Source organism: Telmatherina bonti (assembly GCF_933228915.1).
Source record: "Telmatherina bonti genome assembly, chromosome: 1".
NCBI lineage: Eukaryota > Metazoa > Chordata > Actinopteri > Atheriniformes > Telmatherinidae > Telmatherina > Telmatherina bonti.
In genome coordinates, this window is record NC_136619.1 from 11643248 (window position 1) to 11670195 (window position 26948).

Consider the following 26948-nt stretch of genomic DNA (forward strand, 5'->3'; position numbering starts at 1 on the left):
GCCGACTGTTCTCCCACCATGTAGGAAATACAAGTATACACACACACACACACACACACACACACACACACACACACACACACACACACACATATGCACACATCTGGTTTATACTTTGTGGGTTCTCCATTGACTCAATGCTTTTTCTAAACTTTACTGTACACTTGACCATAACATGACTTTAACCATGAACCCTTAAACTGTGGTTTAACTTTAAAAAGTAATCTTGCACTAATCTTACCCCATGAATTCCCACAAGTTGGTGTTATGTCAGATTTTTATCCCCGTCACATAAAAAAAAAAAAAAAAAAGAATAAAAACTCATTAACACAACAGTAAATCAGCACAAAATGTTGTTCTCCAGCCAATTCAATCTAACGTCCACTAACCCTCAATATTGTTTAACTTTAATGTGGCTACATGCGTTACTATGTCATGTTAAACAAGTTAAAAGTAACCGCTGATGTCAACAGAAACACACCAGAGATGAGCAGAAAGCTTTAGCATACTGTGATAAAAGCTTCATCTTGGAAGAATTACAATGTTACAGCCCCGTGTCTTAGCACGTTTTGAAATCAGATTGTGTGTGATCGTGTGTGTGACGTGATTCACCAGTATGTCATGATTCTGTTACTGGCACTTGCTTCTGCACTTAATGCAAGGTTTACAGGACCTGATATTTGTCAATGGTAGGTGATTATGTGAATGCCACTCCTTAAGTTGAAGAAAAGTTCAGTTTTTCACAAACATTTTAAAAGGGATATAAGCTTATACCTCTCACTGAACTGCATTCGTCACTCCAGATTAATTCCTGTAATACATGGCCATTTGCAATACCAGACTCTTGTTAACCCTCTTTCTCTGGGATGTGTAACTCTAAGTTCTGCTTGAAGGACTTTGTGTTCCTCCAAGGGAATTGAATAAACCTGAAACAAGCATTCACATGACTTGCTAACACACCACTTGCTTTACAAATAGCCAAGTGTGACTTTGAAACGTCCACTATCACCTATTTATTTAGACAGGTAGGTCAGGGACCAGTGGACCTCATTGAGGCAAAAGTTGCTGCCATCATTGCGTTCACTTCTCTTTGTCAGAAATGTTGTATACTACTCCTTGAATGGTTAATTATTATAGATTTACTTGCCACAACTTTTCACAGTTGTTCACACGTGAACATACATTTCCTGCTCCTGGTCTAATCTTTTAAATTGTGAGCTAAAGAAACATTACATAACTTTCTGACTGTAAAACCTGTGCTATTGACCTATTTTCACAGCACAGTTACAGTTATTATGTACATTTCTGGAGCTTTTAATGCCCAGCAGCTTCTTGAGGCTGAAAATACATCAATTCACAACTTCACTTTCAAGTTTCAGTGCATCACTTTACAGCGACATTTTGCTTTGAGGCTCAGGGACACAAGCTAGCAACTGGATAGCAACACACTCACTGTTCTGAATGTGCACTGTGGTTGATTCAGCAAAGAAATCCAAGGGGACACTTTCAGAGAAGGAGAGGGGAAAAAAGGAGACAGAACAAGAGACAAGAGTAAGCATCTGACTGACTTTTGCAGGCTGGAGAGAGCTCAGAGAAGAAACAGGATGCAGGATGGATGATAAATTAGCTGTCTTCAATTCAGCACTGGGGCTTTAATGCCAGTGCTGTGGATGCTGGTGCTGTCCTGCTTCAGGAAGTTAATAATGGAGCTGATCGTCCAGTGCTAATTTAACTTCTGCTAATTTAATCAACATCTTAGTTATTCAACCACTGAGGAAGAAAATAGCTTTTTTAGGAACTCCCAATACGGAAGTGTACTTGGGTCTAGTCCAAGTAGCAATTTCTATTGGAAAAAAGCCTGTGTTGACGTGGAAGTACCCAAAAATGCAGTTCACCTCTCATCCACTGGGGTTTCACAGATCAGGTTTACCTTCATGACAAATGTGAGTGAGTGTGTGTGTGTATGTGTGTGTAAGTTGGTGGGTGGGTGGGTGGGGCGATAAGCCATCGCTCAGAATTCATTTAATCTAAAAAGTCAGCATATTTGGAGGCTGTCTTCTTGACAGGTCCCCAATATCCAGCTGCAAGAAGGCAGTGTCGCAAAACTGTGGTTTTTAGCCAGTTAATAGTGTGATTTAGCTTCAGCCCGCCTATCTCTGTTAGCTGGTTAGCTCCTGTTAGCTCTAGGTTAGCTCAATTAGGTCGTCGCTACAGGCAGGTCAGAGTTTGATAGATGTCAATCATCCACCCTGATGCTCACAGCCCCCCTCTCAGCTCTACTTCTTTGCCTATTTTTGTATGTTCTGGGAGTGACAGCACGCGTGAGGCTGCCAAGTTGGTGATGCTGGGAACCACCAACCGAGCTTCACTTTAGCTCTTCAGAAACCTATGGGTGATATCCAAAGGCTCTGTCGATCTTTTTATATACAGTCTATGGTGTAGTACCTTACCTACTCTTGTTTATGCAGACCATAATCTCTTTGTGTTTTCGACTTGTGCACAGTCATATTCACAGACTTGTGTACTAGACACTTGCTCTATTAGAACCATTTTGAGAAAAGCCAAGTTACAGGTAACTTTTTAGCTCATGACTTTCATATCCGGTCATGAATATCTGCTAATCTTTCATTCATTCATTCATTCATTCATTCATTCATTATCCTAACCACCTCGCGGGGAGGTTCGAGCCTATCTCAGCAGTCTTTAGCAAAACGCAGGGTACACGCTGGACAGCTCGCCAGTCCATCTCAGATCTGCTAATCTTATCTTTTTTGATTTAAGTCTTAAAGGTAAATATGTAACAGTCCCAGGGCATATGCCATAAATTAGGCATATATTAGGCATCTCAAAATATACAAAACATATATTTGTGTTTTGTGTATTCAAATTGTGTGTGTGAATACAGACTTGTGATTCACCAGTCTGGCTGTGTAGTGTCCTGTCTACTATTGGCTGATGGAGTCACTTCTCCTCCCTCTCTGCTCTAGATAAACTGTTTAACCTTCTGGTTATCATCCGCTATGCTTCCTCCTCTACTACTGTACTGCAAACAACAATTCAGAGCAGCTGTGTTGTTTTTTTTACAGCTTGTCACTTGAGCGTTTGATCCATCAGTGTAATGTGTAATGTTATTACTTGGTTTTGAGGTAAACAGACTGGGAAATCTTGTGTTTATGTGTAAAGTCTTTGATGAGTTTCCACCATTTAAACTAGATTGGTTGGTAAAACCCATCAAAATACAGCGGTGTTGTGTGTACCTTTGTTTGCATTGATCAATAAATGACTTAACGTTAACTAGATGACCCTGGTGTCACTACTACATCTGCTATCTGTATTTAACAATTGGTTCATCAGAGGCCATTTTTTAGAGACATGACTGAACCCTCACAGCAATGAAAATCTGTGATGTCAGTGAAACGGATTAGTGTTCACATGTTCACCTGAAAGGTGTTGGAAACAATCCTTGGAAATTTTGCTCCATATTGACATGAAGCATCACACAGCTATGCCAGATTTGTTGAGATCTGGTGACTGTGGAAGCCGTTGGAGAACAGTGAACTCATTGTCATGTTGAAGAAAGCAGTTGGAGATGTACTGAATCAAAGCAGGACGGATCCATGCTTTTATGTTGTTTATTATTTATTTTTAAATCTGACATTTACATCAATCAGACAAGTCTAACACCATAACACACAATCTGTTTAAAGTTTCTTCCTCATCCTGATTCTCATTTGAACTCAGCTTGACCATGTTTACATGATCAAATGCGTTGAGTTGCTACCATGTCATTGGCTGATTACATATTTGTGTTAAAGTGGCTCTATTATGCACATTTCATTTGAATTTATTTTAATATACAAGTCCAGAAGGGCAAGAAATAATCACTCATTTTTCACAAACCCATTTATTTATTTTGTATTGATTCTGTCAGATCAGCCTCTGCCAGAAACAAGCCAACGGAGAAAGCTCCGCCCCATGTCCTGCCCACTATCCTGTGGGCTGCGTCTGATTGGTCAACTGCTAGGCGTGGTTATACTGATCATTGAAGGTAGGTGTGGCTTTCTGCTGGTGAACGTGCACAAACTAAAGAAGATGACCAATCACAGAGTCCCTTCCCCGCGACGTCACTAAAATTTTGAAGAACAAAAAATTCTCTAAAACCAATGGTTTCTATTGCCATGGAAACCAAACATAGAACATGCTGGAAAACTCAAACATGCATTTACGTGATAAAAAAAAACTGCGCCGCTCATATGTCTGATGAGTATTCAACACGATAACACTGTAAAAGCTCAGAAAACTAGAGATAGTGCAATAGATCCCCTTTAATGACGAATTTAACGGATGGACCAAATAAAATGACCAGTGTAAATGCTGTGTGCAGTGTTTACAAATATTATTGTTGATATTTATATTTAAAAAAAACCTGTTATCTTAAAAAGATAAATAATTGCTATGATGCTATTTGATTATTTAGTGGAGACTGACACAATTTGGACTGTTGTCTTTTTTTTATTTTTATTTTAAGTTGCTTCTTTAGACTCATTAATTTTGAAACATCTTGAACTTGTTGTTATTGTATAGCAGAGAAGGCTGAATTATGAAGTGCAAACATCTTTTAATATGTCCTTTAGATAACTATGCCTTTAAATTGTTCATTAGAAGTAGAATATAAATCATTCAGCACTTACTGACCTTGCAGTGTTTGCAGAACTGATGTGCTCTGACCCAAGGTGCAAATTGTTCCTGCACTTATTAAAGGATTGATGGCTTTAAACTTTCTCTCAACAGAGTAGGAAAGAAACCACTATGAAATTGGGGAGTCTGAGAGTGATCTTGAGACGAAATGAAAAATTAGGTTCAACACTGTGTAACAGCACAACTAAACGCCTTCAACGAGGAATTGTTTAAAATCAGGATGATACTTACATAGATAGCACTTTTTAAATCTTACCAACAGTACATTCAGCCTTGGAATAAAAATATACAACATGGTCAATTTTAGGAATGGAGCAACCTTTCATGTTCTGATGATATTTAGATATATGAATCACTATAGTGTGCTCAACAAGTCCTTTGTTTTTTGAAGCAATCAAATAGACTTTTGCCAATTGTTTTCCCCTCCCTTAATGCAGTATGGCTTCTGTTGCTGGCAGTAACAGATGCAGCAGTGAAGAGGTCGTACTGTGTGGGACACGGCTCTTCTACCTGGTCACGCAGCCTGCACATGAATAATTTCACACTCAGACTCACATTATGCCACAGCTGAATTGTTGGCCCTTCGTATCTTGGCAAAGGTGCTCCTGAAAGGTGCTTGTATAAAACAACCCGTGCCGGTCTGAGTGGACAGCGCGTGCTGAGTCAGTGCCCATTCCTTCCTCTGCTGTCCTACAGTGGAAGAGTAATAACCCCAGTGGAGTAAAAACATTTTGCTGCAGTGGACTCAACTTGCAGCCTCACACCGCTTCATTACACGCATTACAGAGATGAATAGAGGCTATGATATGATGCAAGGGGAGAGAAGCTGACCCTGTTGGTTATGGAGCTGGACTGCATCCGATTCTCAGGCTGCTCTTGCAGTGCTTTATTTGCAGGGTACTTAATGGTCTTTTTTTTGTAATTATCTGTACTGCTGTTGCATTTTAGAGCACTGCAGCTGGCCCGTTACTTTGTAATCTAACTTATTGTGAATAACTTGATGAGTTCAGACTTGTTTTCTAGTGCAGCACCTTCAGTAATGATCATTCCACTATGATTCAGTCATGTCTTATGACCCAGAAGAAGGCTGCGTTTCTCTGCACAAATGCAGCTTTCTTCTGGTATTCTGGGATGTTTCAGTATTGGCATCGTTGTGCACAGGGAAGACTCATTGATCAAGCATCGATACAGTTAATTGTAAGACTTGGTCAAGAAAATAATGAATCGTTTACATTTATTTTAATCAGCATTAGATGTCATATCACATCATTGCTGACTCACTTTTAGAGCTGAAATTTTATCCTACTGGAATTGTCATGTTGGCAAACATCGAATCAGTTTACACTTAATCAATAAATTCTTCTGTGATCAAACCTGTGATTTACAGCCGCAGTGGAGGGTGTTTAGGCAGCACTATGTCAGCTTGAGGACTATAATGATCAATTCAAATTGCTGCCGAACACATAAACTATCCATTAGCAGAAAGTAGACTTTCACTTAAAATACAGCGACACAGAAAACTTCCCTTGAGGTCAAACATGGTCATGTGTAGTTGACCAGTAACACCCAAAGATGGCAGGAAATGTACCAAGCATTCACTGCAATGAGATGTTCAGCACCTAAACTGTGGAATGAGCTTCCTTTATACATTAGACAGGCCTCCATTATATCTGCTTTTAAATCTGTACTGAAAACCCATTTGTTTAAGCTGGCTTTCCGCACAATAAGTTGACTTTTTAGATCTGATTCTATTTTGATTGTTTTAATTTAATTGCTTTTTTTTTTTTTTTTTATTTGATTGTTTTTAGATGTGAATTTTTTTTTTAAGTTGTCCTAATGTATGTTATTTATTCTGTTTCTTTTTAACCCCCCACAATGTGGCACTTTGGTCAACATTGTTGTTTTTTAAAGTGCCTTATAAATAAAGTTGTATTGTATTGTATTGTTAAAGTTTACATGCTTGTAAATGATGATAAAACTGAAACATTAATCAATTATAAAAGGTTTGTGAAGATGAGGCACATCAGATGTTGCTGTTAAATACAGTGGTATTGCGGTTGTTCGAACTAGAAACACTTTATTTTCCCATCAAGGCAGATAATCCGTCCTACATGGAGGTTTTATTTCTTACAGAATTGCAGAAAAAAAAAAATTCTTGACACAGCACAAATTACAACTGTGCCAACAGCTGACCAATGTTTCTTTCAAATAAAACACCACACCACAAGGACATTTTCAACAACTACAGTGAGACCAACAAATGGGAGCAGGATCCTTAATCAATCATCACTTTGGCCAACGATGCAAATAATTCAAAAGGTTGAGTGCTGAGTTGGAGCTTCAACAGTTTCCAGCACATATACAACAGCATGGTGGCACTTTTTGCAGTAAATCTTTGCACCAGCTTCTGAACTGTACTGGGTGATGAACCAGTTTGTACTGAAACCTGGTTTTTAATTATTTTATGACAGGAATCTTTCTTAGACAGAAAACACTGGTGTAAACAAATAAAACAGCATTTGGACCACAGCTCAGTGAGAAACTGTTTGAGGGGGGACCTTTTTTACTGTTGCACTATTAAATATGCATGTAGCAGTGAGGCTCTGTTACTGGCGACGTTGAGCAGTGAAAATGGATGAAGAAAGTTCAGAAAGTCAAGCTGTAGCAGCTGTTAAAGTTGAACATGATGACACAGGAAAAAGGAGCTGTATCAGTTGTCTGGCGGTGCGTTAGTTTTAAAAGGTCTGACTTTCACCAAATGAGTATTTACTGAAAATGCTGTCGAGCTAAAGTCGTCTCCGGAGGTGGCAACACAAGCACACTGCTGCGTCACTTTCCCCACAACCACGCTTTTGAGAACCAAGAAAATCTAAAACTAAGATCAGCATCCTTCACATCCTCAGGTGAAAATGAAGAAGCCGGAAGGCACTCAAGGAAGACGTCATTTATAGATGTTCGAAAAATGTACTGACTATGAGAAAAAACAGCAAGCAGTGTATCAAGATAAGCAACATCATCAAAGTCCACCAGCCAAAGACCTGATTCAGCTAAGTACTGTGGAGGAAGGCAGATTCAGGGATATGATCAAGACCCTGTGGACATTCAAATATTTTGTTTTATATATTTGCTTTTGTACAATATACAGTTCCTGGTCAGTCTAATGCAGTAATTATTCTCTTAATTATTAGAAAATCTGGTTAACATCCCATCCTTAACTAAAAAATACCCTCAAATACCATGAAACCAGTATAATTTTGAGAAATACCGTAAGTTTGGTCATAACATCCAGCAATAAAATGAGTGTATGAACATGACGACAATTAAGTCATGTTTTCTTGACGACTTCTATATATTTAAACTTTAAGGTTCTTTGTAAAAATAAATACAGACGTTTATAATAAGTGCTTAAAAAGCATCACAACTGGAGTTTTATTCCTGGACAGAAGTATTTAGAATGGCTCTATTATACACATTTCAGGCTAATTTATTTTAATATGCAAGTCCAGAAGAGCAAGAAATAATCAAGCATTTTACACAAACCCCTTCATTCACATTGATCCTCTCAGATCAGCCTCTGTCAGAAACAAAGAGAATGCTCCACATCGCCTGCGGGCTGCATCCGATTGGTCAACTGCTCGGAGGATTTGTTGGGAGCGCGCACTAACAGCTGTTTCCTCCATAGAAACACAGGCAGAAAGGGTAAATAAACCAGTTACTCTGGAAATAATGTCAACACCAAACATACAGCCGTACACGTTCAGGCCCGAATTAGATCCCAAAAACAATAGTGAATAACTCAGCAACCTGCAGCAACAATTGCAGCAGGACATATCTGTTTGACAAATACTCGCTTTTCAGCTGTACTCCAAAATAACATTGTTTACCGTTTTCCACTCACCTTTTATAATCACAAATGTACCTGTTGATATGTGCACATGTGGCAAATGTACCACAATGCCATCTACATCTGCACTGCTTACCACTGGGGGGCTTTTAGCCTGATCAAAACAGAATAACAACGTTTTTGGGTAATTTGGTTTTATTTCCAGCTTGTGTCTCAGCATCGGAAATGCTGTCATTGAGACAGACTCTCCTTTCAGCAAAAGCCTGGCAGCAAATCCCCCATCATTCTGGCCTCTGTTTATCCAGCAGTCTTCGGTGAAGACGTTGGGTGAAGATAAAAAAAAGTTTCTACCATGTTGTGGCTGCTCCCAAAAACAAATTCCATCCATTGCTGTCTCGCCGTCATTTCATTCAGAAACTTGAACAAATGTAACTTTTCCTCACAGCATTTCTTGTTTCATGTTAGCATTAAAACGCCAAAGCAACAAAGTTTTAGCCCCTTCCGTCTTACACTGAGCAGTGAAGAAGTGTGTAGTTTTCTTCTCCTGAATGTGCACAATGTGGAGAAGATGACCAATTAGTGAATCCCCCCCCCCCCAAACTCACTGAAATTTTGTAGTAGAAAAAAAAACTCTCTAAGCTAATCGTAATTCAGTGCCATGGAAACCAAATGTAAACATGCTGGAAAACTCAAACATGCATTTATGTGATTTAAAAAAACAGCACCACTCATGTGTTTAATGAGTATTCGACATGACAACACTGTAAAAAGCTCAGAAAACTAAAAATAGCATCATAGAGCCCCTTTAAACTTTCTCTAAATGGAGTACTACATGGAGTGCAGGATTACAATGTGTTACATTAGTTCTTGATTTTGTATTTAGTTGACAATAGACTAGAGGCCCACACTACGATGCAGCAATAATGGATTATTGGGGTAATTTCAGGTTAATCTTGGGCATTTTTTTAAGCTGGTTTCATTCTTAGCAGGTTGCATCACCACGGCAACTTAGACTGGCATTGGCAATAAAAGATCCACGATGGTGAAAGTACCACTTTCCAACCAATCATTTCTCTTAGACACACACACAAGGCACTAGTGCACGGACACATCGAACTGGAGTCAAAAGCCGACTGCAATGTTGGACTTCCACTCATCTTCATCCATAGAGACCTGTCATTAGATGAGATTCACACTGCTTATGTAGCCTAAAACAAACTGATTGCTCTTAGATATGTTCCTAATTTATTGCTGTCTTCTCCCACAGAGTGTGTGTCTGCAGGGTTTTAAACTCACAACACAGCAGTCTGTACATATGCTTTAAAGTTTTATTTTAGAATTAATTAAGATTATTGCACAAGTTCAATCCTCTTTATTCAAGTCTGGATAACATATAATTACCTCAGATAATGACAGTAAATCCAATGATTGGTTTGAATCACGTATCTGTTTGTTTTCATTAGATGCAAAGATAAATTAAAACAGTCGGTCGTATTCAGCAGAATTAGGTGATTAATTTTTCCCATGTAGCCCATTCACCTGCAACACGCTCATTTAATGAAAGAGAAAACTGTAAATGACTACATGTGCTTTTATGATGGAGCTGTAATATAGTTAAATTTATTCATTTACACATTTAAAAAACTGGAATCTTTTTTGCCGCCTTTCCTTCCCGCTTTGGCTGCAGCAGCTGTGTTGCCTTTCATGTTGCCAGAAATAAATAACTGTGATTTGTCATCTGCTATCCCCTCTGTCGTTTTATATGAAAATGCACAACTTTAAGTCAGAAACCATGCACTGATGGACCGGACAAGCAACTAGCATCATTACACTGATTAGTAAGATCTCCATTGTAAGGTAAGACAGATAAAATAACAATAAAATATTAAAATTCTCTACTAGATATGTTCATTCTGCAATGTAGTGAAGGCATAGAATTCTTATTTTAATCTCTTATGTGGAACCTTTGAATTTAAAGACTTACTTTCTATTTCACATGACTGCACATCCATCTTTTACAAGTCTTGTGAGAAATATAAATCAAAAACAAAAATTTCAGTCTCATTATTATAATAAAAAGTTAGGTGTGGGTCTCTCTGTTGGTGCGATTCATGATATCTGCACCATCAACATTACTACCAAATTCAAGGCAGTTCACAGATATTCATCTCTGGATATGAGTAACATTATATCTGCAGCCATAGCAACACTTTGGCATTAAATTACTGTGTTCAAATGTTTAGTTTGTTTTTTGTAGAAGTTAATTTCAACTCCAAAAATCAAATGTAAAACCAAGAAAAGCTGGAAGCCTTTGAGTATCCCATGGTAAATCTATGGAGCTCACAAAAGACTGAAGTGTTTACTGTGTAGCCAGACAAGATTTACGTCCTCCATTACTTCGATCAGAGAGGTTACACAACACAGCACACTGAACCCCATTCACATGTAAAACAGAAACTATTTGGGGCTGCGTTATTTTTACACTGATCTGCATGAATAGCCTAATAGCTTTGTCTTTGTTGAACCTTCTGTGAGGGATCCAGCAGATAGGAGGCTTAGCTGCTTTAGCCTATCAGTCAAGTGGTCGACACCAATCAATAGTCCAATTACAATCTGGCTCTGACATTACAGTGAGCACAGCTAAAGAGCAGGTTAGTCTTTCTACAGACAGCCATTTTCTCCCCACTAAAGTATATATAACAGCTGAGCGCTAAAGCCGAGAGATAATGTTGGGATTTTAAATGCAGTAGATGCTGATAGACTGTCATATAAAAGTAGATGGATTCATGCACAGAATATACAAAACCAGCTCTGGTCGAGTCGATCCCTTAATATTGACTGAAACCTTTAGTATTAATTGCTATGATTTGTTTTTATTTTTAAACAAGATACCAGTGATCCCAGTATAAATCCACCGGCAGAAGAGTCTTTATTTTAGCGTAATGGACCCAACTTTGTACTGACAGATCTTTTGCAAACCAGTATGCTCAGAGTATAAAAGGTGTTTCTGGACACTTTCCATCCTTCATCAAGCACTCATTGTGCTTTATGCTGCATTTCAGGTAGTTTTATCCAATTGATGTTTTATTTGTTTTCCTCTCAACAACCTGAAGGCACAGCAATCTGATGGCCAGCTAAGCAGAAAAACAGACTGTATATTTGTATTAGAATCCTGCCTGATCTGCAGTCCACTATGATAAGGACAGACACACTCAGGAAAACACACAGAGAAATGCTGAACACATTCAGAGAAAGCTCGCATAACATTTGTTGTGTATGAGTCACATACAGTTCAGGGTCATGCTGGGAGATTTGTATTGTGGCAAATATTTAGTGTTCTCCAAATTACTCTCGAGTATTACTTGTGTCCTCAGTCTCTCATTCAGGGAGTATTGATCCATGTGGGTGAATATGTGGCCACAAAAGAGCAGCCTTTCCTTCGATCATCTCATTTGTTATTGAGCCCGCAGAGAGCTGCCGGTTTAATATTTAATCATCTGGTGTAGATGTTTGCTAAACCGATCTTAACTGTTTCTGTGTCATGTTGCATTATTCAGAGGTTTTTCTTTACAACACAACTGTGTCTTCACACTTCAAGCTTGTCCAACAATGACACCACCTTATGAACGCAGCAAAAACACTAAGCAGCAAAAGAAAACCTACATGAGAGCAGTGCAGAAAGACAGAGCTTTGTGCAATTACCAAGCCTCAACAGCAGTCACATTGCAGAATGTAACCATGGCAATCAAGATGCCGGATCATCAAAACGGCTCAGAACAGAGACAGTGAACAAAGAACAGAGAGGGGGTGGTGCAGAGAAAAGAATAATATATAGTATTATGTTTAAGGAAGAAGCTTGGGGGATGCAATAAAAGACTGCAGTGCATTGAACCAACTCATAAAACAGTGACCTGACTCTAAATATTATAAATAAATGTGTGAAGCAGCAATAACAATGGCATGACTTCTTGCAGGATTATAGATATAAGACTTCTCTGTAAAACATTTGGTCGATCATTTTCAGTAAAACAATTTTTTTCCCCATGTTGACTCAAATTAGCTTTGTCAACTGGATGTTATTTACTGTTATGTAAAGGAACAGTGTGTATCTTGTATCTAGTGGTAAATATGGGCATAAAAATGACTTAATATGTCAACCACAGCTGTGAATGGATGGTGGCCGTCAGTGGCCAAAATTCATCCAGACAAACTTGTTTTCAAAGATTGCACTACAGTGACTACTGCAGCTTTCAAACAAAGCTAGTTTTAAGCTTGTTACATACTTCATGAGAAGTGAGAACTTTGTTTTTGCTCATGAAGCCACAAGAACAAGAAAAACGTTTGTTTTTGTCTGGTCATTTCATACTGCATGAGAAGCTTGGTCTGTAAAGGAGAGAGGATTACTGCGGGGGTTGTCCGCGCAGCGAACAGTTAACCCGTAATTTTGACGAGAATCTTAGGGCGGGTTGTTCACACGATGGGGTCCATGTCTTTAAATACCACATGTTGTGTATACATTTTCATACTTTCCCACCACCTTGATGAGCTGTTTATTAAAACTATCCATTTGACTTTGTATCAGCAACAGTACAGAAGCAGCAACTATCTGCTTCATGCTTCTCCGTGTTAACCTTGCCCACCTCTAATGTCCGACCAATCACACAGAACTTCGTGGAGCCCCAAGAGAAGTTCTGCCTTGCTGATGTGTCGAGAACAAGATGTCCTTAATCAAGTACGTGAGAACAAAATGCTGTCATTTTGTTCTCATGGCCTCGAGAGTATAAAGAATGTTCTCGCTTCGGTTTCTCACCTCACTCACGGAGCTGTCTGTCCAGTCAGGGGCACCGTAGTAAAAATAGTCTTATAACAGAAAAATCTAAAGGAAAAACAAAGAGACTGAGAAGAAAAAGGAGGGAGAAGATGGTTCTTATAGGAACTGAATGAACAACACTGCTAAATGCAAGACCTACTATCTAACAAGCCAGTGTTGTGCCAAAATATGACCTTGTTGGTCTGTTTCTCAAATAAAACTTTTTTCAAACACCATCAGCAATATGTTTAGGTTTTTATAGTTATAAGCACTGTTCAAAAGTGTTCAACATGCAATCCACAAATAAAAGTTACCGTTCTATCATGGAAAGAAGAAGCCATATATAAACACGTTCCAGAAACACCGCCATCTTTTCTGGACTAAAGCTTGTTTGAGCCAAGGTGGAAAACCTTGTTCGGTGATCATTTATATTTAAAATTTCCAGGAATCAAGGACACCATGTCCTGCAGACTAAAGAGGAGAGGGAGCATTCAGCTTCTTATCAGTGGACTGTTGAAAAGCCTGCATCTCTGATGGTGTGGGGTTGCATTAGTGCCCATGGCGTGGACAGCTTCCACATCTGTGGAGCTCCATCAATGCTGAAAATTTCATGAAGCGTTTAAAGCAACATCTGCTCCCATCCAGACAATGTCTCTTTCAGGGAAGGCCTTGCAGACTTTAGCAAGTGAATGATAAACCACATAGAACAACATGGCTTTGCAGGTGCTGAACTGGCCTGTCCAGACCTTTCACCAATAAAAACTATTTACTGCATCATGACATGAAGCAATGAATATCCAGGACCGCTGAGCAACTAGAATCCTGCTTCAGACTAAAATAGGGCAACACTCCTCTTCTAAAAATCCAACAACTAGTCTCACTATTGATTTGCAAATCCTTGCAGAGATTTTTTTGTTAGTTTTTGGAGGTAAATTCCAATTTGTAAAAATACACATATTTACATTTCTGTTTCTTAACAAGAAACTATAAAGTCCATTTGACTGGGGTAGAGTATGTATATTTTTTTTCTATATAACTGTTTAAATTTGATCAAAACATCAAAGAGATATGAGCAATAACATTTATCATTAGGCATCTGGTACGAGTAGGCATCAGGCCAGGCAGGGGTGCTGCAGACTGTTGGGTGCTGTGTAGCCTCACATGCCCTCTATTTGCTATATCCTCTGTCCATCCCCTCCTCCTTCCTCTTCATTCTGTGCCACTGGCAGAGACTTTTACAGATCAAAGCACGAACAGAACAAACTGCAGGCCTTCTTACCCTGCAAAGGGATTTGAACTGAAAGGCAAGCAGGGACAACACAAGAAGCCAACCCTGCGAAGAGGAGCAACTAGCCACAAAAAGGTCAAAAACTAATCATGCACTGTGGGTTTGTTGGTACCTTTGCATTAATTGCTCTGTAAATGAAAAATGTCTTAAAGAATAAATATGAAGGAGATTTGAAAGACTGAAGACAAAGCTGTAATTTCAAGATTGATAGTAGCCAACACATTGCAGTATTTATGAGGCTATCAGGACTGGTGGTTGATAAATAATATAAAAAGAAAATCGTGGATCATTCTCACACAATGGACTGACTTGGCAGAGGATGCGCTTGTATTTAGCTATTAGTGTCATGTGCATGTGTAACCTATATAAATATTTAATGCATTTTTGCTATTACTGCCATCTGTAAGTCAGAGTGGCCCCTTAGCAACATGAAAACTTAAGTGCACAGATTCAACAAGGTGTTGGAAACATTCCTCAAAGATGTTGCTCCATATTGACATGATGGCCTCACACAGTTACTGCAGATTTGTTCGCTACACATCCATGATGAGAATCTCCCGTTCCACCACATCCCAAAGCTGCTCTGTTGAATTGAGACCTTTGTGAAATGATGCATCATCCGGCTGGAAGTATCCATCATAAAGGGGGTGGACATGGTCAGCAACAATACACAGGTAGGCTGTGGTGGTTAAACCATGCCATGTTGGGACCAAGGGGCCCAAAGTGTGCCCAAAAAATGGTTCCACACACCATTAAACCACCAGCAGCCTGAACTGCAGATACAAGGCGGGACAGATCTATATTGTAATGTTCACATCTAATTCTGGTCCTACCATCTGAATGTGGAGCTGAAATGGAGACTACTAGTGGCCTTGTCTGCTGCTTCGGAACCCCAGAGCACAACAATGTTTTCCTCACCGTCACCTGTCCTACGAGTTGTAGAGGCTTCTCAGCCTTACTACAACTGATTCAAATAAAATGAATCCAACAAATTCTGCACAATGACAACTCTTTTCAGTCAGGTGTGTTCAAGCGGGAAAAAGGCAAACCTGCAGGATAGTGGCCCTTAGGACCGGAGTTGAAGACCCTGCTGTAACTAGTTTGTTTCAAGACTCAGCATATTGTGTGCTCAATATTCTGCATACCTTGGTTTTTACCAATGGTTACTTCATTTTCTGTAGCCTTATCATCTCCAACCAGTCTGGTCATTTTCCTCTGACATCAACAAGACATTTTGGGTCCAGACAACTGCTGCTCACTGCATATTTCCTCTTTTCCAAACCATTCTCTGTAAACACTTGTATGTGAAAATACCAGTAAATCAGCCATTTCTATAATACTCAGACCAACAACTATGTCGTGTTCAAACTCACTTACTGCGCATTCACACCAGGACAGTCCACTAGAGTTGGTCTGATTGGGGACTTGGTTCAGCTGGGGGATGCAACATTCTTCTGGACTGAGATTATGTTCTCTGCACCACTCAAGAACTTCTAAAGAACATATTTCTCTTGAATAAGAAGTACTGAAGGAGAAAACAAGACGTGCAACGAAGAAGAAAACTCGTTCATATATTGGATAATGCTGGACACCTTCTGTTTTCACTACCCAACTGCAAAACATGGTGCTTCTTCAGGTCCTAATGGTCCAAGGTTGGCCACGTTTCCATCAGAACTTTTACAAAGTGCTTACTCACCTGACCAAAAAACATTTAAGTTTAATAAAATGCCCAGTTATACTGAGCAGGTGTAATGAAAATGATGTGAAATTAAATGAGTTTCATGTCACTGGGCTGAGAATAATTAGTGTAATTTTGCAACAGAAAAAAACCCCAAAACAAACAAAAAGCAACCGTCACAACAACCGTTTCCACTGCTACTCCTTGCCAAAAACCAACAACTCCAACAGGCTGGAGGAATTAAGCACCTTGTATCTACTTGTGCAACCTTTGCAGAGATTAAAACTCCACCAAATGAAGCAAATTAAACTTCATATATAAGGGATGCCATGTCTGCAGTTGGATATTTTGCTTTCTGACATGACTGATTCTCCATTTTTAGTCTGATCTGATCTGAGTTACAAAGCTCTTCGTGCGTTTGGTTTCATTTCTTTCATAATTAATTAAAATGTATTAGATTTTATTACTGGCAGAAAGAATTTTAATTATGGTATCTTTTTTAGAAACAAGTAATGATTATCCCCGCCTCATGTGTCTCCTTTCCTCCATTGGTCCAGATGGAGGTAAACTAACAGGTTGCAGAGCAGTGAGAAGAGCAGGAAAGGTACACGGCTGCTGTGACTGACTCTCAATTGTTGCCTCAGTAACTTTGTCAGAGAAGCGCTTATGTGTGTTTTGTTGACCTCCAGGTTGTTACTGGAACTACACTCGCAGGCTCATCTGCTGGGATGTGAACATTCCCTGATGTTCAGGATAAAGTGTTTTCCTCAAGAGAACCTACAAGAATATATTCCACTATTTTACTGCTGATCGCGCTCAAACACATTCACTTCTAAATTAGTACTCGGCAATGTCCTGATCTAAACTTAAAACACACAGCTAAGTTTTGTCATAAGGTTTTAAATATTTTAATAAGATAAAGATATTTTTTTCTTTATTTCATAAAAGTCTAAACAGCAGGCAATTGAACTTGTTAGTTTCTTGCAAAAAGTGATGATGAATCCAAAAACCTGATCTCGTATCTTTTTACCATATAGATTTAGAAAAAAATTTAATATTTCTCTCTCACTGTATCTGTACACAGAAGCCATACTGGCTGGAATCTTACCAGCAGCCCAAACTGGCTTAATTTCATACCAGAAATTCAACCTACAGTTTTAAATTTCCTTTGATATGATGCACATGGACAAAGTAGGAAATAAAGACGACAAGTACTCAGGGTTGATTCCAGAAAAATGTAAACATGCTGGCTTTTCTAGCAAGAAAAAAGTTATGACAAAAGAATGTTTTCATAAAAAGAGAAAGGTTATATATTTACAAGTAAGATGACTAAACCCTGGACATTTAAACATGGCACAACTTTATGTCATAGACTAGACTTCCTAGATCCTTGAATCCCAAATCCTGTCCTTCCTATTCTCATTTACGTGGTTAAGAAGTACAAACGGTACCTTCCTTTGTTCCCTGTAACAGATATACTTGTAAGTCAAACTAAAACAATATGCATGCTGATCAGATCCTATTGTACATGACAGAAATAAATTGGAATGCCGAGTATTTTTTTCTGTTTCATGTAACAGTTTGGGATGATGGCAAACAGTCTTTATGTTTTATTGTGTTGAATGCCAGCAACTGGATATCAACACATGGGTTGTTTTGGAAATAAAGCATGACTAATTCAGCAAAAAAAATATAGAGACCATTATTAGATAAAGAGACAAAAAGAAAGAGAAGGAGTGATAGAGAACAAAGAAACTCACTCAGCACTGAAGTGACTTTTAGTCATGGGAGTGACCTCAGAGAAGAGACAGGAGGCAAGACAGATGCAGAATTAGCCTTCATTAAGTGCCACCAAAGTGTGAAAATCTGTGAAAGTTTAGTGTAGCTTTCATTTTACTGCCTGAGATGTTGAAAAAGTATTATTTACAAACAACTGTTCCATAGAAGCCATTATTGTAGCTTCTACACTATCTGGCAAATCAATCACCAATAATAATTAGTCACACATAAACCTAGAATAACCTGAAAAAAATATGGAAACAAATCATATATTCCTTTGACCTTAAACTTTTAAATGAGTTAATTACTGTATATAAAGTGTCATTGAATCTTTGTGTCAAGGCTCCATGTTTTCAGACAAGTTTGACAAATTTAAACATCTAAAATAAAAACTAAAAAGTTATCGCAAGCAACTACTGCTTCAGATACCTACAAATAAGAAACTATACATAAACATTTTGACAGGATTTGTAATCAAAGATGATCAACATTAAACAACACTGTCATGATTATCAGCTATCTTTGACTTAGACAGACTTAGAGAGCAGGATGGAAAACAGACATCAAAACACCAGGCAAAATGAGAATACCAGACTCTGTCTTATGCTATTTAAAACACAACACAGACTCCACTACTTTGAGAGAAAAAACCCAAGAATGCAATATTCTAAATCCAGATGTGCTATGCATGTGTGACAAAGCAACTCGTTTTTTAGAATATTACAGCGAGCGAAATGGTTTGCACTGGTCCAGTAACTTAAATATCTCATAAATGATCAATATTTTACTCATCATAACTTTCATTAAAACTGGAATTTAGAAAGCTGTTTGTCAACTTTCAAATGTTTTCAAGTCTACATGTTTTCTGGCCGTTGCCCTGGGATGGACTGGCGAGCTGTCCAGGGTGTACCCTGCCTTTCGCCATAAGATTGCTGGGATAGGCTCCAGCTTCCCCACGACCCTGAATTGGATTAAGCGGTTAGGGAAATGAATGAATGAATGAATGTTTTCCGGCCTCATGGTTCCAAAGTCATATCCAGATGTAGGACTCCTGCTGAATCCTGTTGTAGGTACAGGATGAAATAGCCTTCAGCTAGAGTGTTTCTCAAAGTGTGTTAACAGTGTAATCAGTCACAAGTGACAGACGCATCTTGAAAAATCCATTTTCTTGTCGCTGGCTCTTGCCAGTCGGAGGCAGCTAAGCTAAGCTCTGCATGTACAGATCAACTTCAAAATTGGCTTTAAAAAACACAGAGTTAACAATCATCTCATGTGTTACTTCGACTGTGTCCTCACATTACTTACCTATATACAGTGAAGAGTCCTTTCTGTGGACATGGTCATCAATATAAGACACTCCCAGAGGCTGGACAGGTGTGGCCCCAATGCCAAGCAGAATCTGGGCTCCAATTAGGAGAAGGTACATCATGTTGGTGTTGGCTCGGTTTTCACAGTTAAACCCAGAGTCTCGATTTTCTGATCTGGATTTGTTGGAGCAGACATCCCTGCCGTCCTCAGCGTGCCATGAGTCCCCATTCTCATACTTGTATGGATTAGTCAGAAACTCTGGCAGAGCTGACAGCAATGCCCCCAGCGCCATGACAATCCCGCCACAGCCGATCAGCCGGGGTCGGTGGGCCTTGGCGCCAAAGTAGCTGACAAACAGGATGAGGGCCAGGTTGCCGATTTCAAAACTGCTGGCAATGACTCCCACATCGGCACTCTGAAGGTTGAAGCGTCTCTCCAGAGTGGTCAAAACACTTACCTGGTAGCAAAACAGAGAGACAGGTGGAGGAGGGACAAAGAGAAAGGGTTACCACTAGCAACCAGTAGCATCACAGTCATTCACTATATTTTATGCTGTACATAGTTTATATGTTTTTATTTCATTGACTTAGTTTTTGTCATGAGGTTATGTTTTCCTGTGTCCTTTGTTCCTGGTTTCCTGTTTTATTTTGTAGGTTGTTCCTGTTTTGCTTTTGTCTGTGTTCAGTAGTTCACCTGGGTTCATTTAGTTAATTTGTTTCACCTGTGTCTCGTTGTGTTCGGTGTATTTATACCCCTCAGTTGTTGTCTTGAGTTGTTGGATCATTGTGTTAGTTCCCTGTGTTCCTCTGTTCATATTAAATCTGTCTTAAACCTGCATCCCAGTTTTCACATCTCTGCATTTGGGTCCACACCTTCACCGCCACCGTGACAGTTTTCCAATATTCAAACATTTGTCTTCATCAATAAGCGCTCTTAGTTTTCGGTGCTGTGCAGTCAGGCAGGTGGAAAAGAGCGGCACACCTTTAGTGATCGCTCCTACTTATAGCATTGAGTAGATAATCTTCATTCTTATACTCTTTCCCCATTCTTCACAACATCCCCGAGGCTACCCTCATGTCAACCTGAGAAAAGAAGATGCGTTCATGTGCGTCGCTTTAGGCAAGAGACCTCATACAGCTGTTTTACTTATGTAACGAACACACACACATTGTACCGGCTGTGTAGTGAGTGTTTGTATGAGAAGTGTGGATATGTGTTTGGTCAGGAGTTATTTTAAACATGCATTAAAATTAGACCACGCCAAGGAAAGGTCTAGGACTTCTTAAAGCAACACCTGTTAAAAAAAAACACAAACATAGAAATTCAGTTATGACTAGGTATCTTTTAGAAATTAAATAATGTGAACAGCGTAAATCAACTTTTCTGCTTTTATGTCACTCATATTGGTAATTTGCTCAAATCCTGTTGCAAAATCTATTCTTGACCTGTTTTTTGAGGTCTTAATCATCACCAAGCAGGGTTGCAGCTATTTATTTCCAGTTATTTCCTTGATTAAAACTAATCCAGTCCAAAAAATGTATTTCCTAAAAGCGAATGAAGAATAAGCAGACCAGGACAAAACAAGCCTCACTCACCAACACAGCAAAAACAGATGTTTACACTCTTAATTAACAGGTTTGAGCTATGTCATTACATCAGAACATCAAATCACTGAAAACAACTGATTATTCTGATTACAGAACAAAAAGCCTTTTGTTAGAAGACTGTGTCTGGGTAATTTTTTACTGCTGCAGGTTCTATAATTATTAAATAGCTCCAGATTATGATAATAATGAGGGAAATGACGTACAGCTGGCCATGCTGTGCTGGGTTTGACCTTTAGGGGGCTGACTAGCAGAGGTGTTAGCAAGACAACTAGTCATCTGCAGCCTCCACAACATGAGGGTCAATCACTAGTTTTTTTACAAGATGATTTTAAAGTCACAGATTTGATTACAGTCAAAGTTACTGAACAAAAAAAAGAAAAGGTTTTCCGTTAATCGGCATTCCTTTATTTTAGTTGATCCACTCTAATGCTTTTATACAATAGAAAAGCTTTAATCTGTTGTGCTGAAAGTAAGTTCTGAGGAACAAACGATGACAAAATAATGGTTGCGTCCAGAGAGCCCTGCTGGAAAAGCTGTTAGCTACAGAAGCTAAGCCTGATTTCAGGCCTATCGAGCCTGGTGCTCCCAGAGCCAGCTCCGCTAGGTTAGTGAGCCCCTGGCCATTTTGCAGCTCTGCTTGCTCCTAGCGTAGTCCAGCAGTCCTCTAACTAAGCAGGTTCAGCAGTGACTGAGCTTCTGATGGGCTGGCCGACAGCCATAACTTCTTGCTTGGACTTGTTTCTCCTACTGGACTAGCCCTGGGAACACTCAGAGTTAGCTAGCAGCTCTATGTTTGCCTGCCTTCTGGATTTAACTGTATCTCAATTGCTGGAAGGAAAGTAAATACATTGCTGTCATGACACTTTCCTGTGTGTCTTTGTATTATTCCTTCAGTGTTCTTAAAAGTCATTGTGTAGTTCAAAGATGAAGAGTATAGATGATATCTATACTATATCTATAGAGCTGCTAGCACTCAGAGTTAGCTAGCAACTCTATGTTTGCCTGCCTTCTGGATTTAACTGTATCTCAATTGTTGGAAGGAAAGTAAATACATTGCTGTCATGACACTTTCATGTGTGTATGTCTGTATTTTTCCTTCAGCGTTCTTTACATCTCGCTGTAAACAACATCTGCGCACTGATTTTCCCGAATAAACAATCAAAGCTAAAACCAACACACTTTGCAACGTCAAAGATGTCTCTGTGATTATTTATAATTGACAGAATGAATTTAAAAGGAAGGTGTAAATATGATTTGTCTCTGAGCATCTTCTCTTCTCACCTTTTTATGAACCTGTATTTACTGTATTTATAGTACGAGTCGGTGCTGACACCTACCAGGGGAACTGGCTTTGATGAGACAGGCGAATCAGACAGCATGTACAGACAGTTGTGTGAAAAAGAAAGCAGAACCTCATTCAGTCATGAGGTTTTTCATATCAGGAAACGATTAAAAAAAAAAAACATCTTCAGAATCTTAGAACTAATCAAACACATCCTTACATGAACAACAACTCAAGGACTACTACAAAATAAATATGCAGATAGAGAATAGGGAAAACTTCTTTATTTAAAAAAAAAAGAAGTCCTTACTGCTTCCACAGGACTTATGGAGGTAAATATGCACTTAATTAAATGATCATCAACAGATGGGAGCGGCTCTGTATAAGCAAAGGTTTTGTTTAGCATTAAACTGTGCACTATATAAAGCCAATGAGGAAAACACAAGCAGTGTTCTTGCAGAAGAGTTTGTTGCTGCTTATCAACTCTCAAAAAGGTTATAAAGCTATTTCTTAAAAATCTGAAGTCCATCATTCGAAGCAAGATAATTTACAAGTGGAAAATATTCAACAAAGTTCTCAATTTTCCCAGGAGTAGTTTTCACAGCAAATTTATCCCAAGGTCAAACCATGCGACACTCAGAGGAACTGCAAAAGCACTCATTAGTTACATCTCAGACATTACAGGCCTCAATTAGCAGGTTTGATATTATTAATGGACTGTTTGATTAGAAAACGTCTGAACAATTGTGTATTGTTTGGAAGGATTGCAGGAAAAGGTCTTCCAGCTCTAAAAAGAGCATGGCAGCCCACCTTACATTTACAAAGTTGTATCTGAACAAACCACAAGACTTCAGGAATGATAACACTAAGAGAGATTAAACCAAAGTGAAAATGTTTGGTCATAATCCACACTGCTAGGAAAACCCAAAGGCAGCAAACAAACTCCAACACCTTTTAACCATTTGCAATCCATTCTGCAGCCACAGGACGTGCTGTCAATGTGTTAACCATCATCTCCTCTTTATAGAAAAGTATTGTTGAGTCACCTATCTGACAACTAAAGTTTGGCTAATATTGAATCATGCACCAATTCTTCAGTAAATATGTAAGAGAATGACGGTGTGTCACTGAATGTCTGCAAACATCTATGAACCAAACTGCTTTTAAGAGTAGACCAAAAACTCCCCTTAAATGACTAATAATGTTATCACTTCAATGTAATGAAACGAATTTTGTTCTACACTCTATTAAAGTGTGTACTTGTGCTTTTTACACATTTTCTCACATTTTGCTTAGTTAATATTACATTGAAGCTTGTGTTGTTTTCCATCTGATGTTGTGTTTACCCACTGTAAGACATGACTGGTTTATTTATCCCAATAAGTTAAAGCTTAGAAATCAAAGAGGGTGTATTTTCTTTTTGAAATGACTTCACCGTGGCTTACAGTAAGTGGTTATGCTGACACAGACAGCATAAGCAGTTCTGGTCCCACCACAAAGACTCGTAGGACTCATTGCACTTCAAAGTGACTGAGTGTATTGACATTAGTGATTTTCCATTTTTAAAATCTTTCACATTTTACAGCTCTGCTCTTATAATGAATAGATTACAGCACGTCTCTCAGTCTGTAATGAATCTTCCAGTATTGGTGCTCTGGGCTGTATTGTTACAGGAAATGTGATGTTACTAACAAACAACCTCTTGTCTCTTCTGTTGTGGAGATCACGTCATCTCTCCGGCCTGTGTACACCAGTGTCAAAGGCCTCCTGCATTATTTATTGATGCATTTGTGTGCAGTGTTGCAGAGCCAGCAGGTTAGATGCACCTTCAGACCAGTGTTTCGTAACAAGCTCTCCAACAGACTCTCCACAAATGCATAGAAAACAACGTGGAGCCCAACCAGCCGCTGTGACGCGGTTGGTGTCATGCAGATGGCGCATAGGCCTGATGGATCACACGCAGCAAGTCATCAATCAGTAAGAGCCCAGCGTCTGGCTGTTGCTGCAAGATGTCATTATCTTTTTTTTTTATGTTTGGAATAGTATGACAATGAACCGCATCATGTGAAGCACCGCATCGTCATTGCTGCGTGCTGGTCTGAAGGGCGCTGCGTTAACCCGATGTTACCTGAGAAACTAAGCTCTTTCACACCATCACCGAGCACGTTTAACTCACCAGATAGGCGCCCACGGTGCCCTGTGCCAGCATGAGCGCGCATTCCGACACCAGGAAGATCTTTATGTTGGAAAAACACGAGATCTTCATTTGATTGTCATCTTGCTCCTGGTCGTCGGTGCTGCTCCGCTCGGTGCAGATCTGGTTTTTAACCTGCATCCTTCGGCTCAGGCTCCGTGTGGCTTGGACGCTATGAAACTGAACTGATCCGGTCCGGCAGGGAGCATCTGGTTACGATGTTAACGAGCAACACCGCAGGGGAAAAGAAAAAAAAAAAAGGAATAAAAGCAAAGGCGAATGTGGTGCTGGTAGCCCGTGTCTCGGCGGGTATGAGGACGACCACTCGGCGTTACGCACAGTCCTTCAAACACCTCACATCGCACGCACACTCAGTGTACACGAGCCACATCATGTTCAGATCCGCATCTATTGATTACGGTTTATTAATAATACAGGATGCGTGTCTCACAGCTGTTTAACCCAACACTGCTGTCGACTTTTCCTCTGCCCGCCGGTTCCGAGATGCAGCTGCGCGTGCTGATAACGGTGCTGTGATGCTCCTCCCATCAACACGGTCCACAGAGAAAGATGTAGTTATCTCTCACCCTCCCTCTTCCTCGTCCTCTCCTCCAGAGTGATTTCTTGCTTCCTCATCTGTGTTGATCCATCACCTCTTCTACAAATCACTGCAACCAAATACTATAAATCTATCAATACTGGTGATTATTTTCAGTCATGCCTGAATAATTCTGCAAAACAAATACGGGTTTGGAGACAAATATTTAGATACTACCTTTAAAATTCATGTTGTTTGTAGTTGTGTTCATATTATTAAAAAGTGTCTTAAATCTAAGTGACTGATTGGTTGATCTGAATAATCTGACTTTCTTTTTCTTGAAGAAATTTTATCATCAATTAATATTTTTCTATACTGATACAAATCAGTTTAGGTTAACATTTACAAAAGCAGATAAAACTATCTTTGAAAGTTGCAAGAAAAACCAGAACAAAAATAAAATAGAATTTTTTTACAATGTACCAAATGTTTGATGTGATAAACATGTGAATGTCATATTTTAGCACGAATGGAGCCTCATACATATTGCTAGATTTGGGTCAATTCAAATCAAACTTTATTTGTATAGCACTTTTCGGGCTTAAAACAATACAAAGTGCTTTACATAATAAAATAATTTACATCAAAATAGATAAAACACACACACACATACATCCATAGTGCCCATACACCCACCCACAACCACCCTCACCCGTGCCCCATTAGCCCCTATAACAGTTAAAGAAGACCAAGTTTTGTCGTCACAACAGCTTCAGTTCTTGGTGGCAACAAGAACACATTATTGAATCTATGTATAATAAAGTTACAGCTGATTTGTCGGCAGCACATCTATGATGAGAATCTCCCGTTCCTCCACATCCCAGTGCTGCTCTGTTGGACTGACATCTGGGGAGTGTGGAGAATACTGGAGTACAGTGAACTCGTCGTCATGCTGAGGGAAGCAGTAGAAGATGATGTGAGTTTTGTGATATGGTGCATCGTCCTGCTGGAAGTTTCCATCAGAAGATGCAACACTGGGCTCAAAAACAGATGGACATGGTCATCAATAGGGATCCACCGAAAACCAAATCAATACCAAGCGTGTGTACTCGAACTTGGTATTTTTAAAAGTATACCAATATCACAACCGATACACGATACCACACTAGTTTAGCCAGCGCAAATGCGTTTGATGACATGCTTCAGACATGTTTTAAAAGAAATAAATGCCTTGAATGTTAAAATGTGACATTTTTTGTTACACTAAAAGCCAGATCTTTGTTTCAAAACCACACATTTATAGTTGTATTTAGGTAAAATGTGCCAAATCAACATAAAACTTGTTGAATTTGTTAGATTTGTAATGTTATTATATTTGTATTTGTGAGGTAACTTCAGAAAGGATGGGTCATTTATTACAACCTAATGAAATCTTACACAGTTATAACAGCAGTAATAACCATAATCACAATAATGTTCACATAAACAGATTTGGTATCGGCAAATATTGGTATCGGTAGATATTCAAGCTTCAGATATCGGTATCAGATCGGAACTCTCAAAAAGTGGATCGGTGCATCCCTAGTCAGCAACAATACTGAGGTAGGCTATGGGGGGTAAACCAGGCTATGTTGATACTTGGCAAGTATTTACCCCCCCCCCCCCCCCCCCCCCCCACCATTAAATCACCAGCAGCCTGAACTGTTGATACAAGACAGGATGGATCTACATTTTTATGTTCACATTCTGACTCTACCATCTGAATATCACAGCTGACACGGAGACTCATCCAAACAGGCAACATTTTTCCATCTTCTGTTGTCCAGTTTGAGTTGCAGCCTCAGTTTCCTGCTGCTATATTCTGCACATCATGGTGACAAATGGCTAGATAAGTTCCTGTTACTTTTCTATCAATCCAACGA

At 39.2% G+C, this 26948-nt stretch overlaps 1 protein-coding gene across 1 annotated transcript in view; it reads right to left on the reverse strand.

Annotated features, from left to right (window-relative positions):
- Window positions 1-24629, reverse strand: part of LOC306759621 (solute carrier organic anion transporter family member 3A1-like) — a gene marked incomplete at both ends in the record, with an annotated part of 37298 nt that extends 12669 nt beyond the window's left edge. Inside the window, 2 exons of the mRNA XM_079245313.1 lie at window positions 19403-19862; window positions 24471-24629. Of these exons, the coding sequence (XP_079101439.1) occupies window positions 19403-19862; window positions 24471-24629 (619 nt within the window). The remainder of the gene's footprint in view (window positions 1-19402; window positions 19863-24470) is intronic.
- Window positions 24630-26948: the final 2319 nt, after the last annotated feature.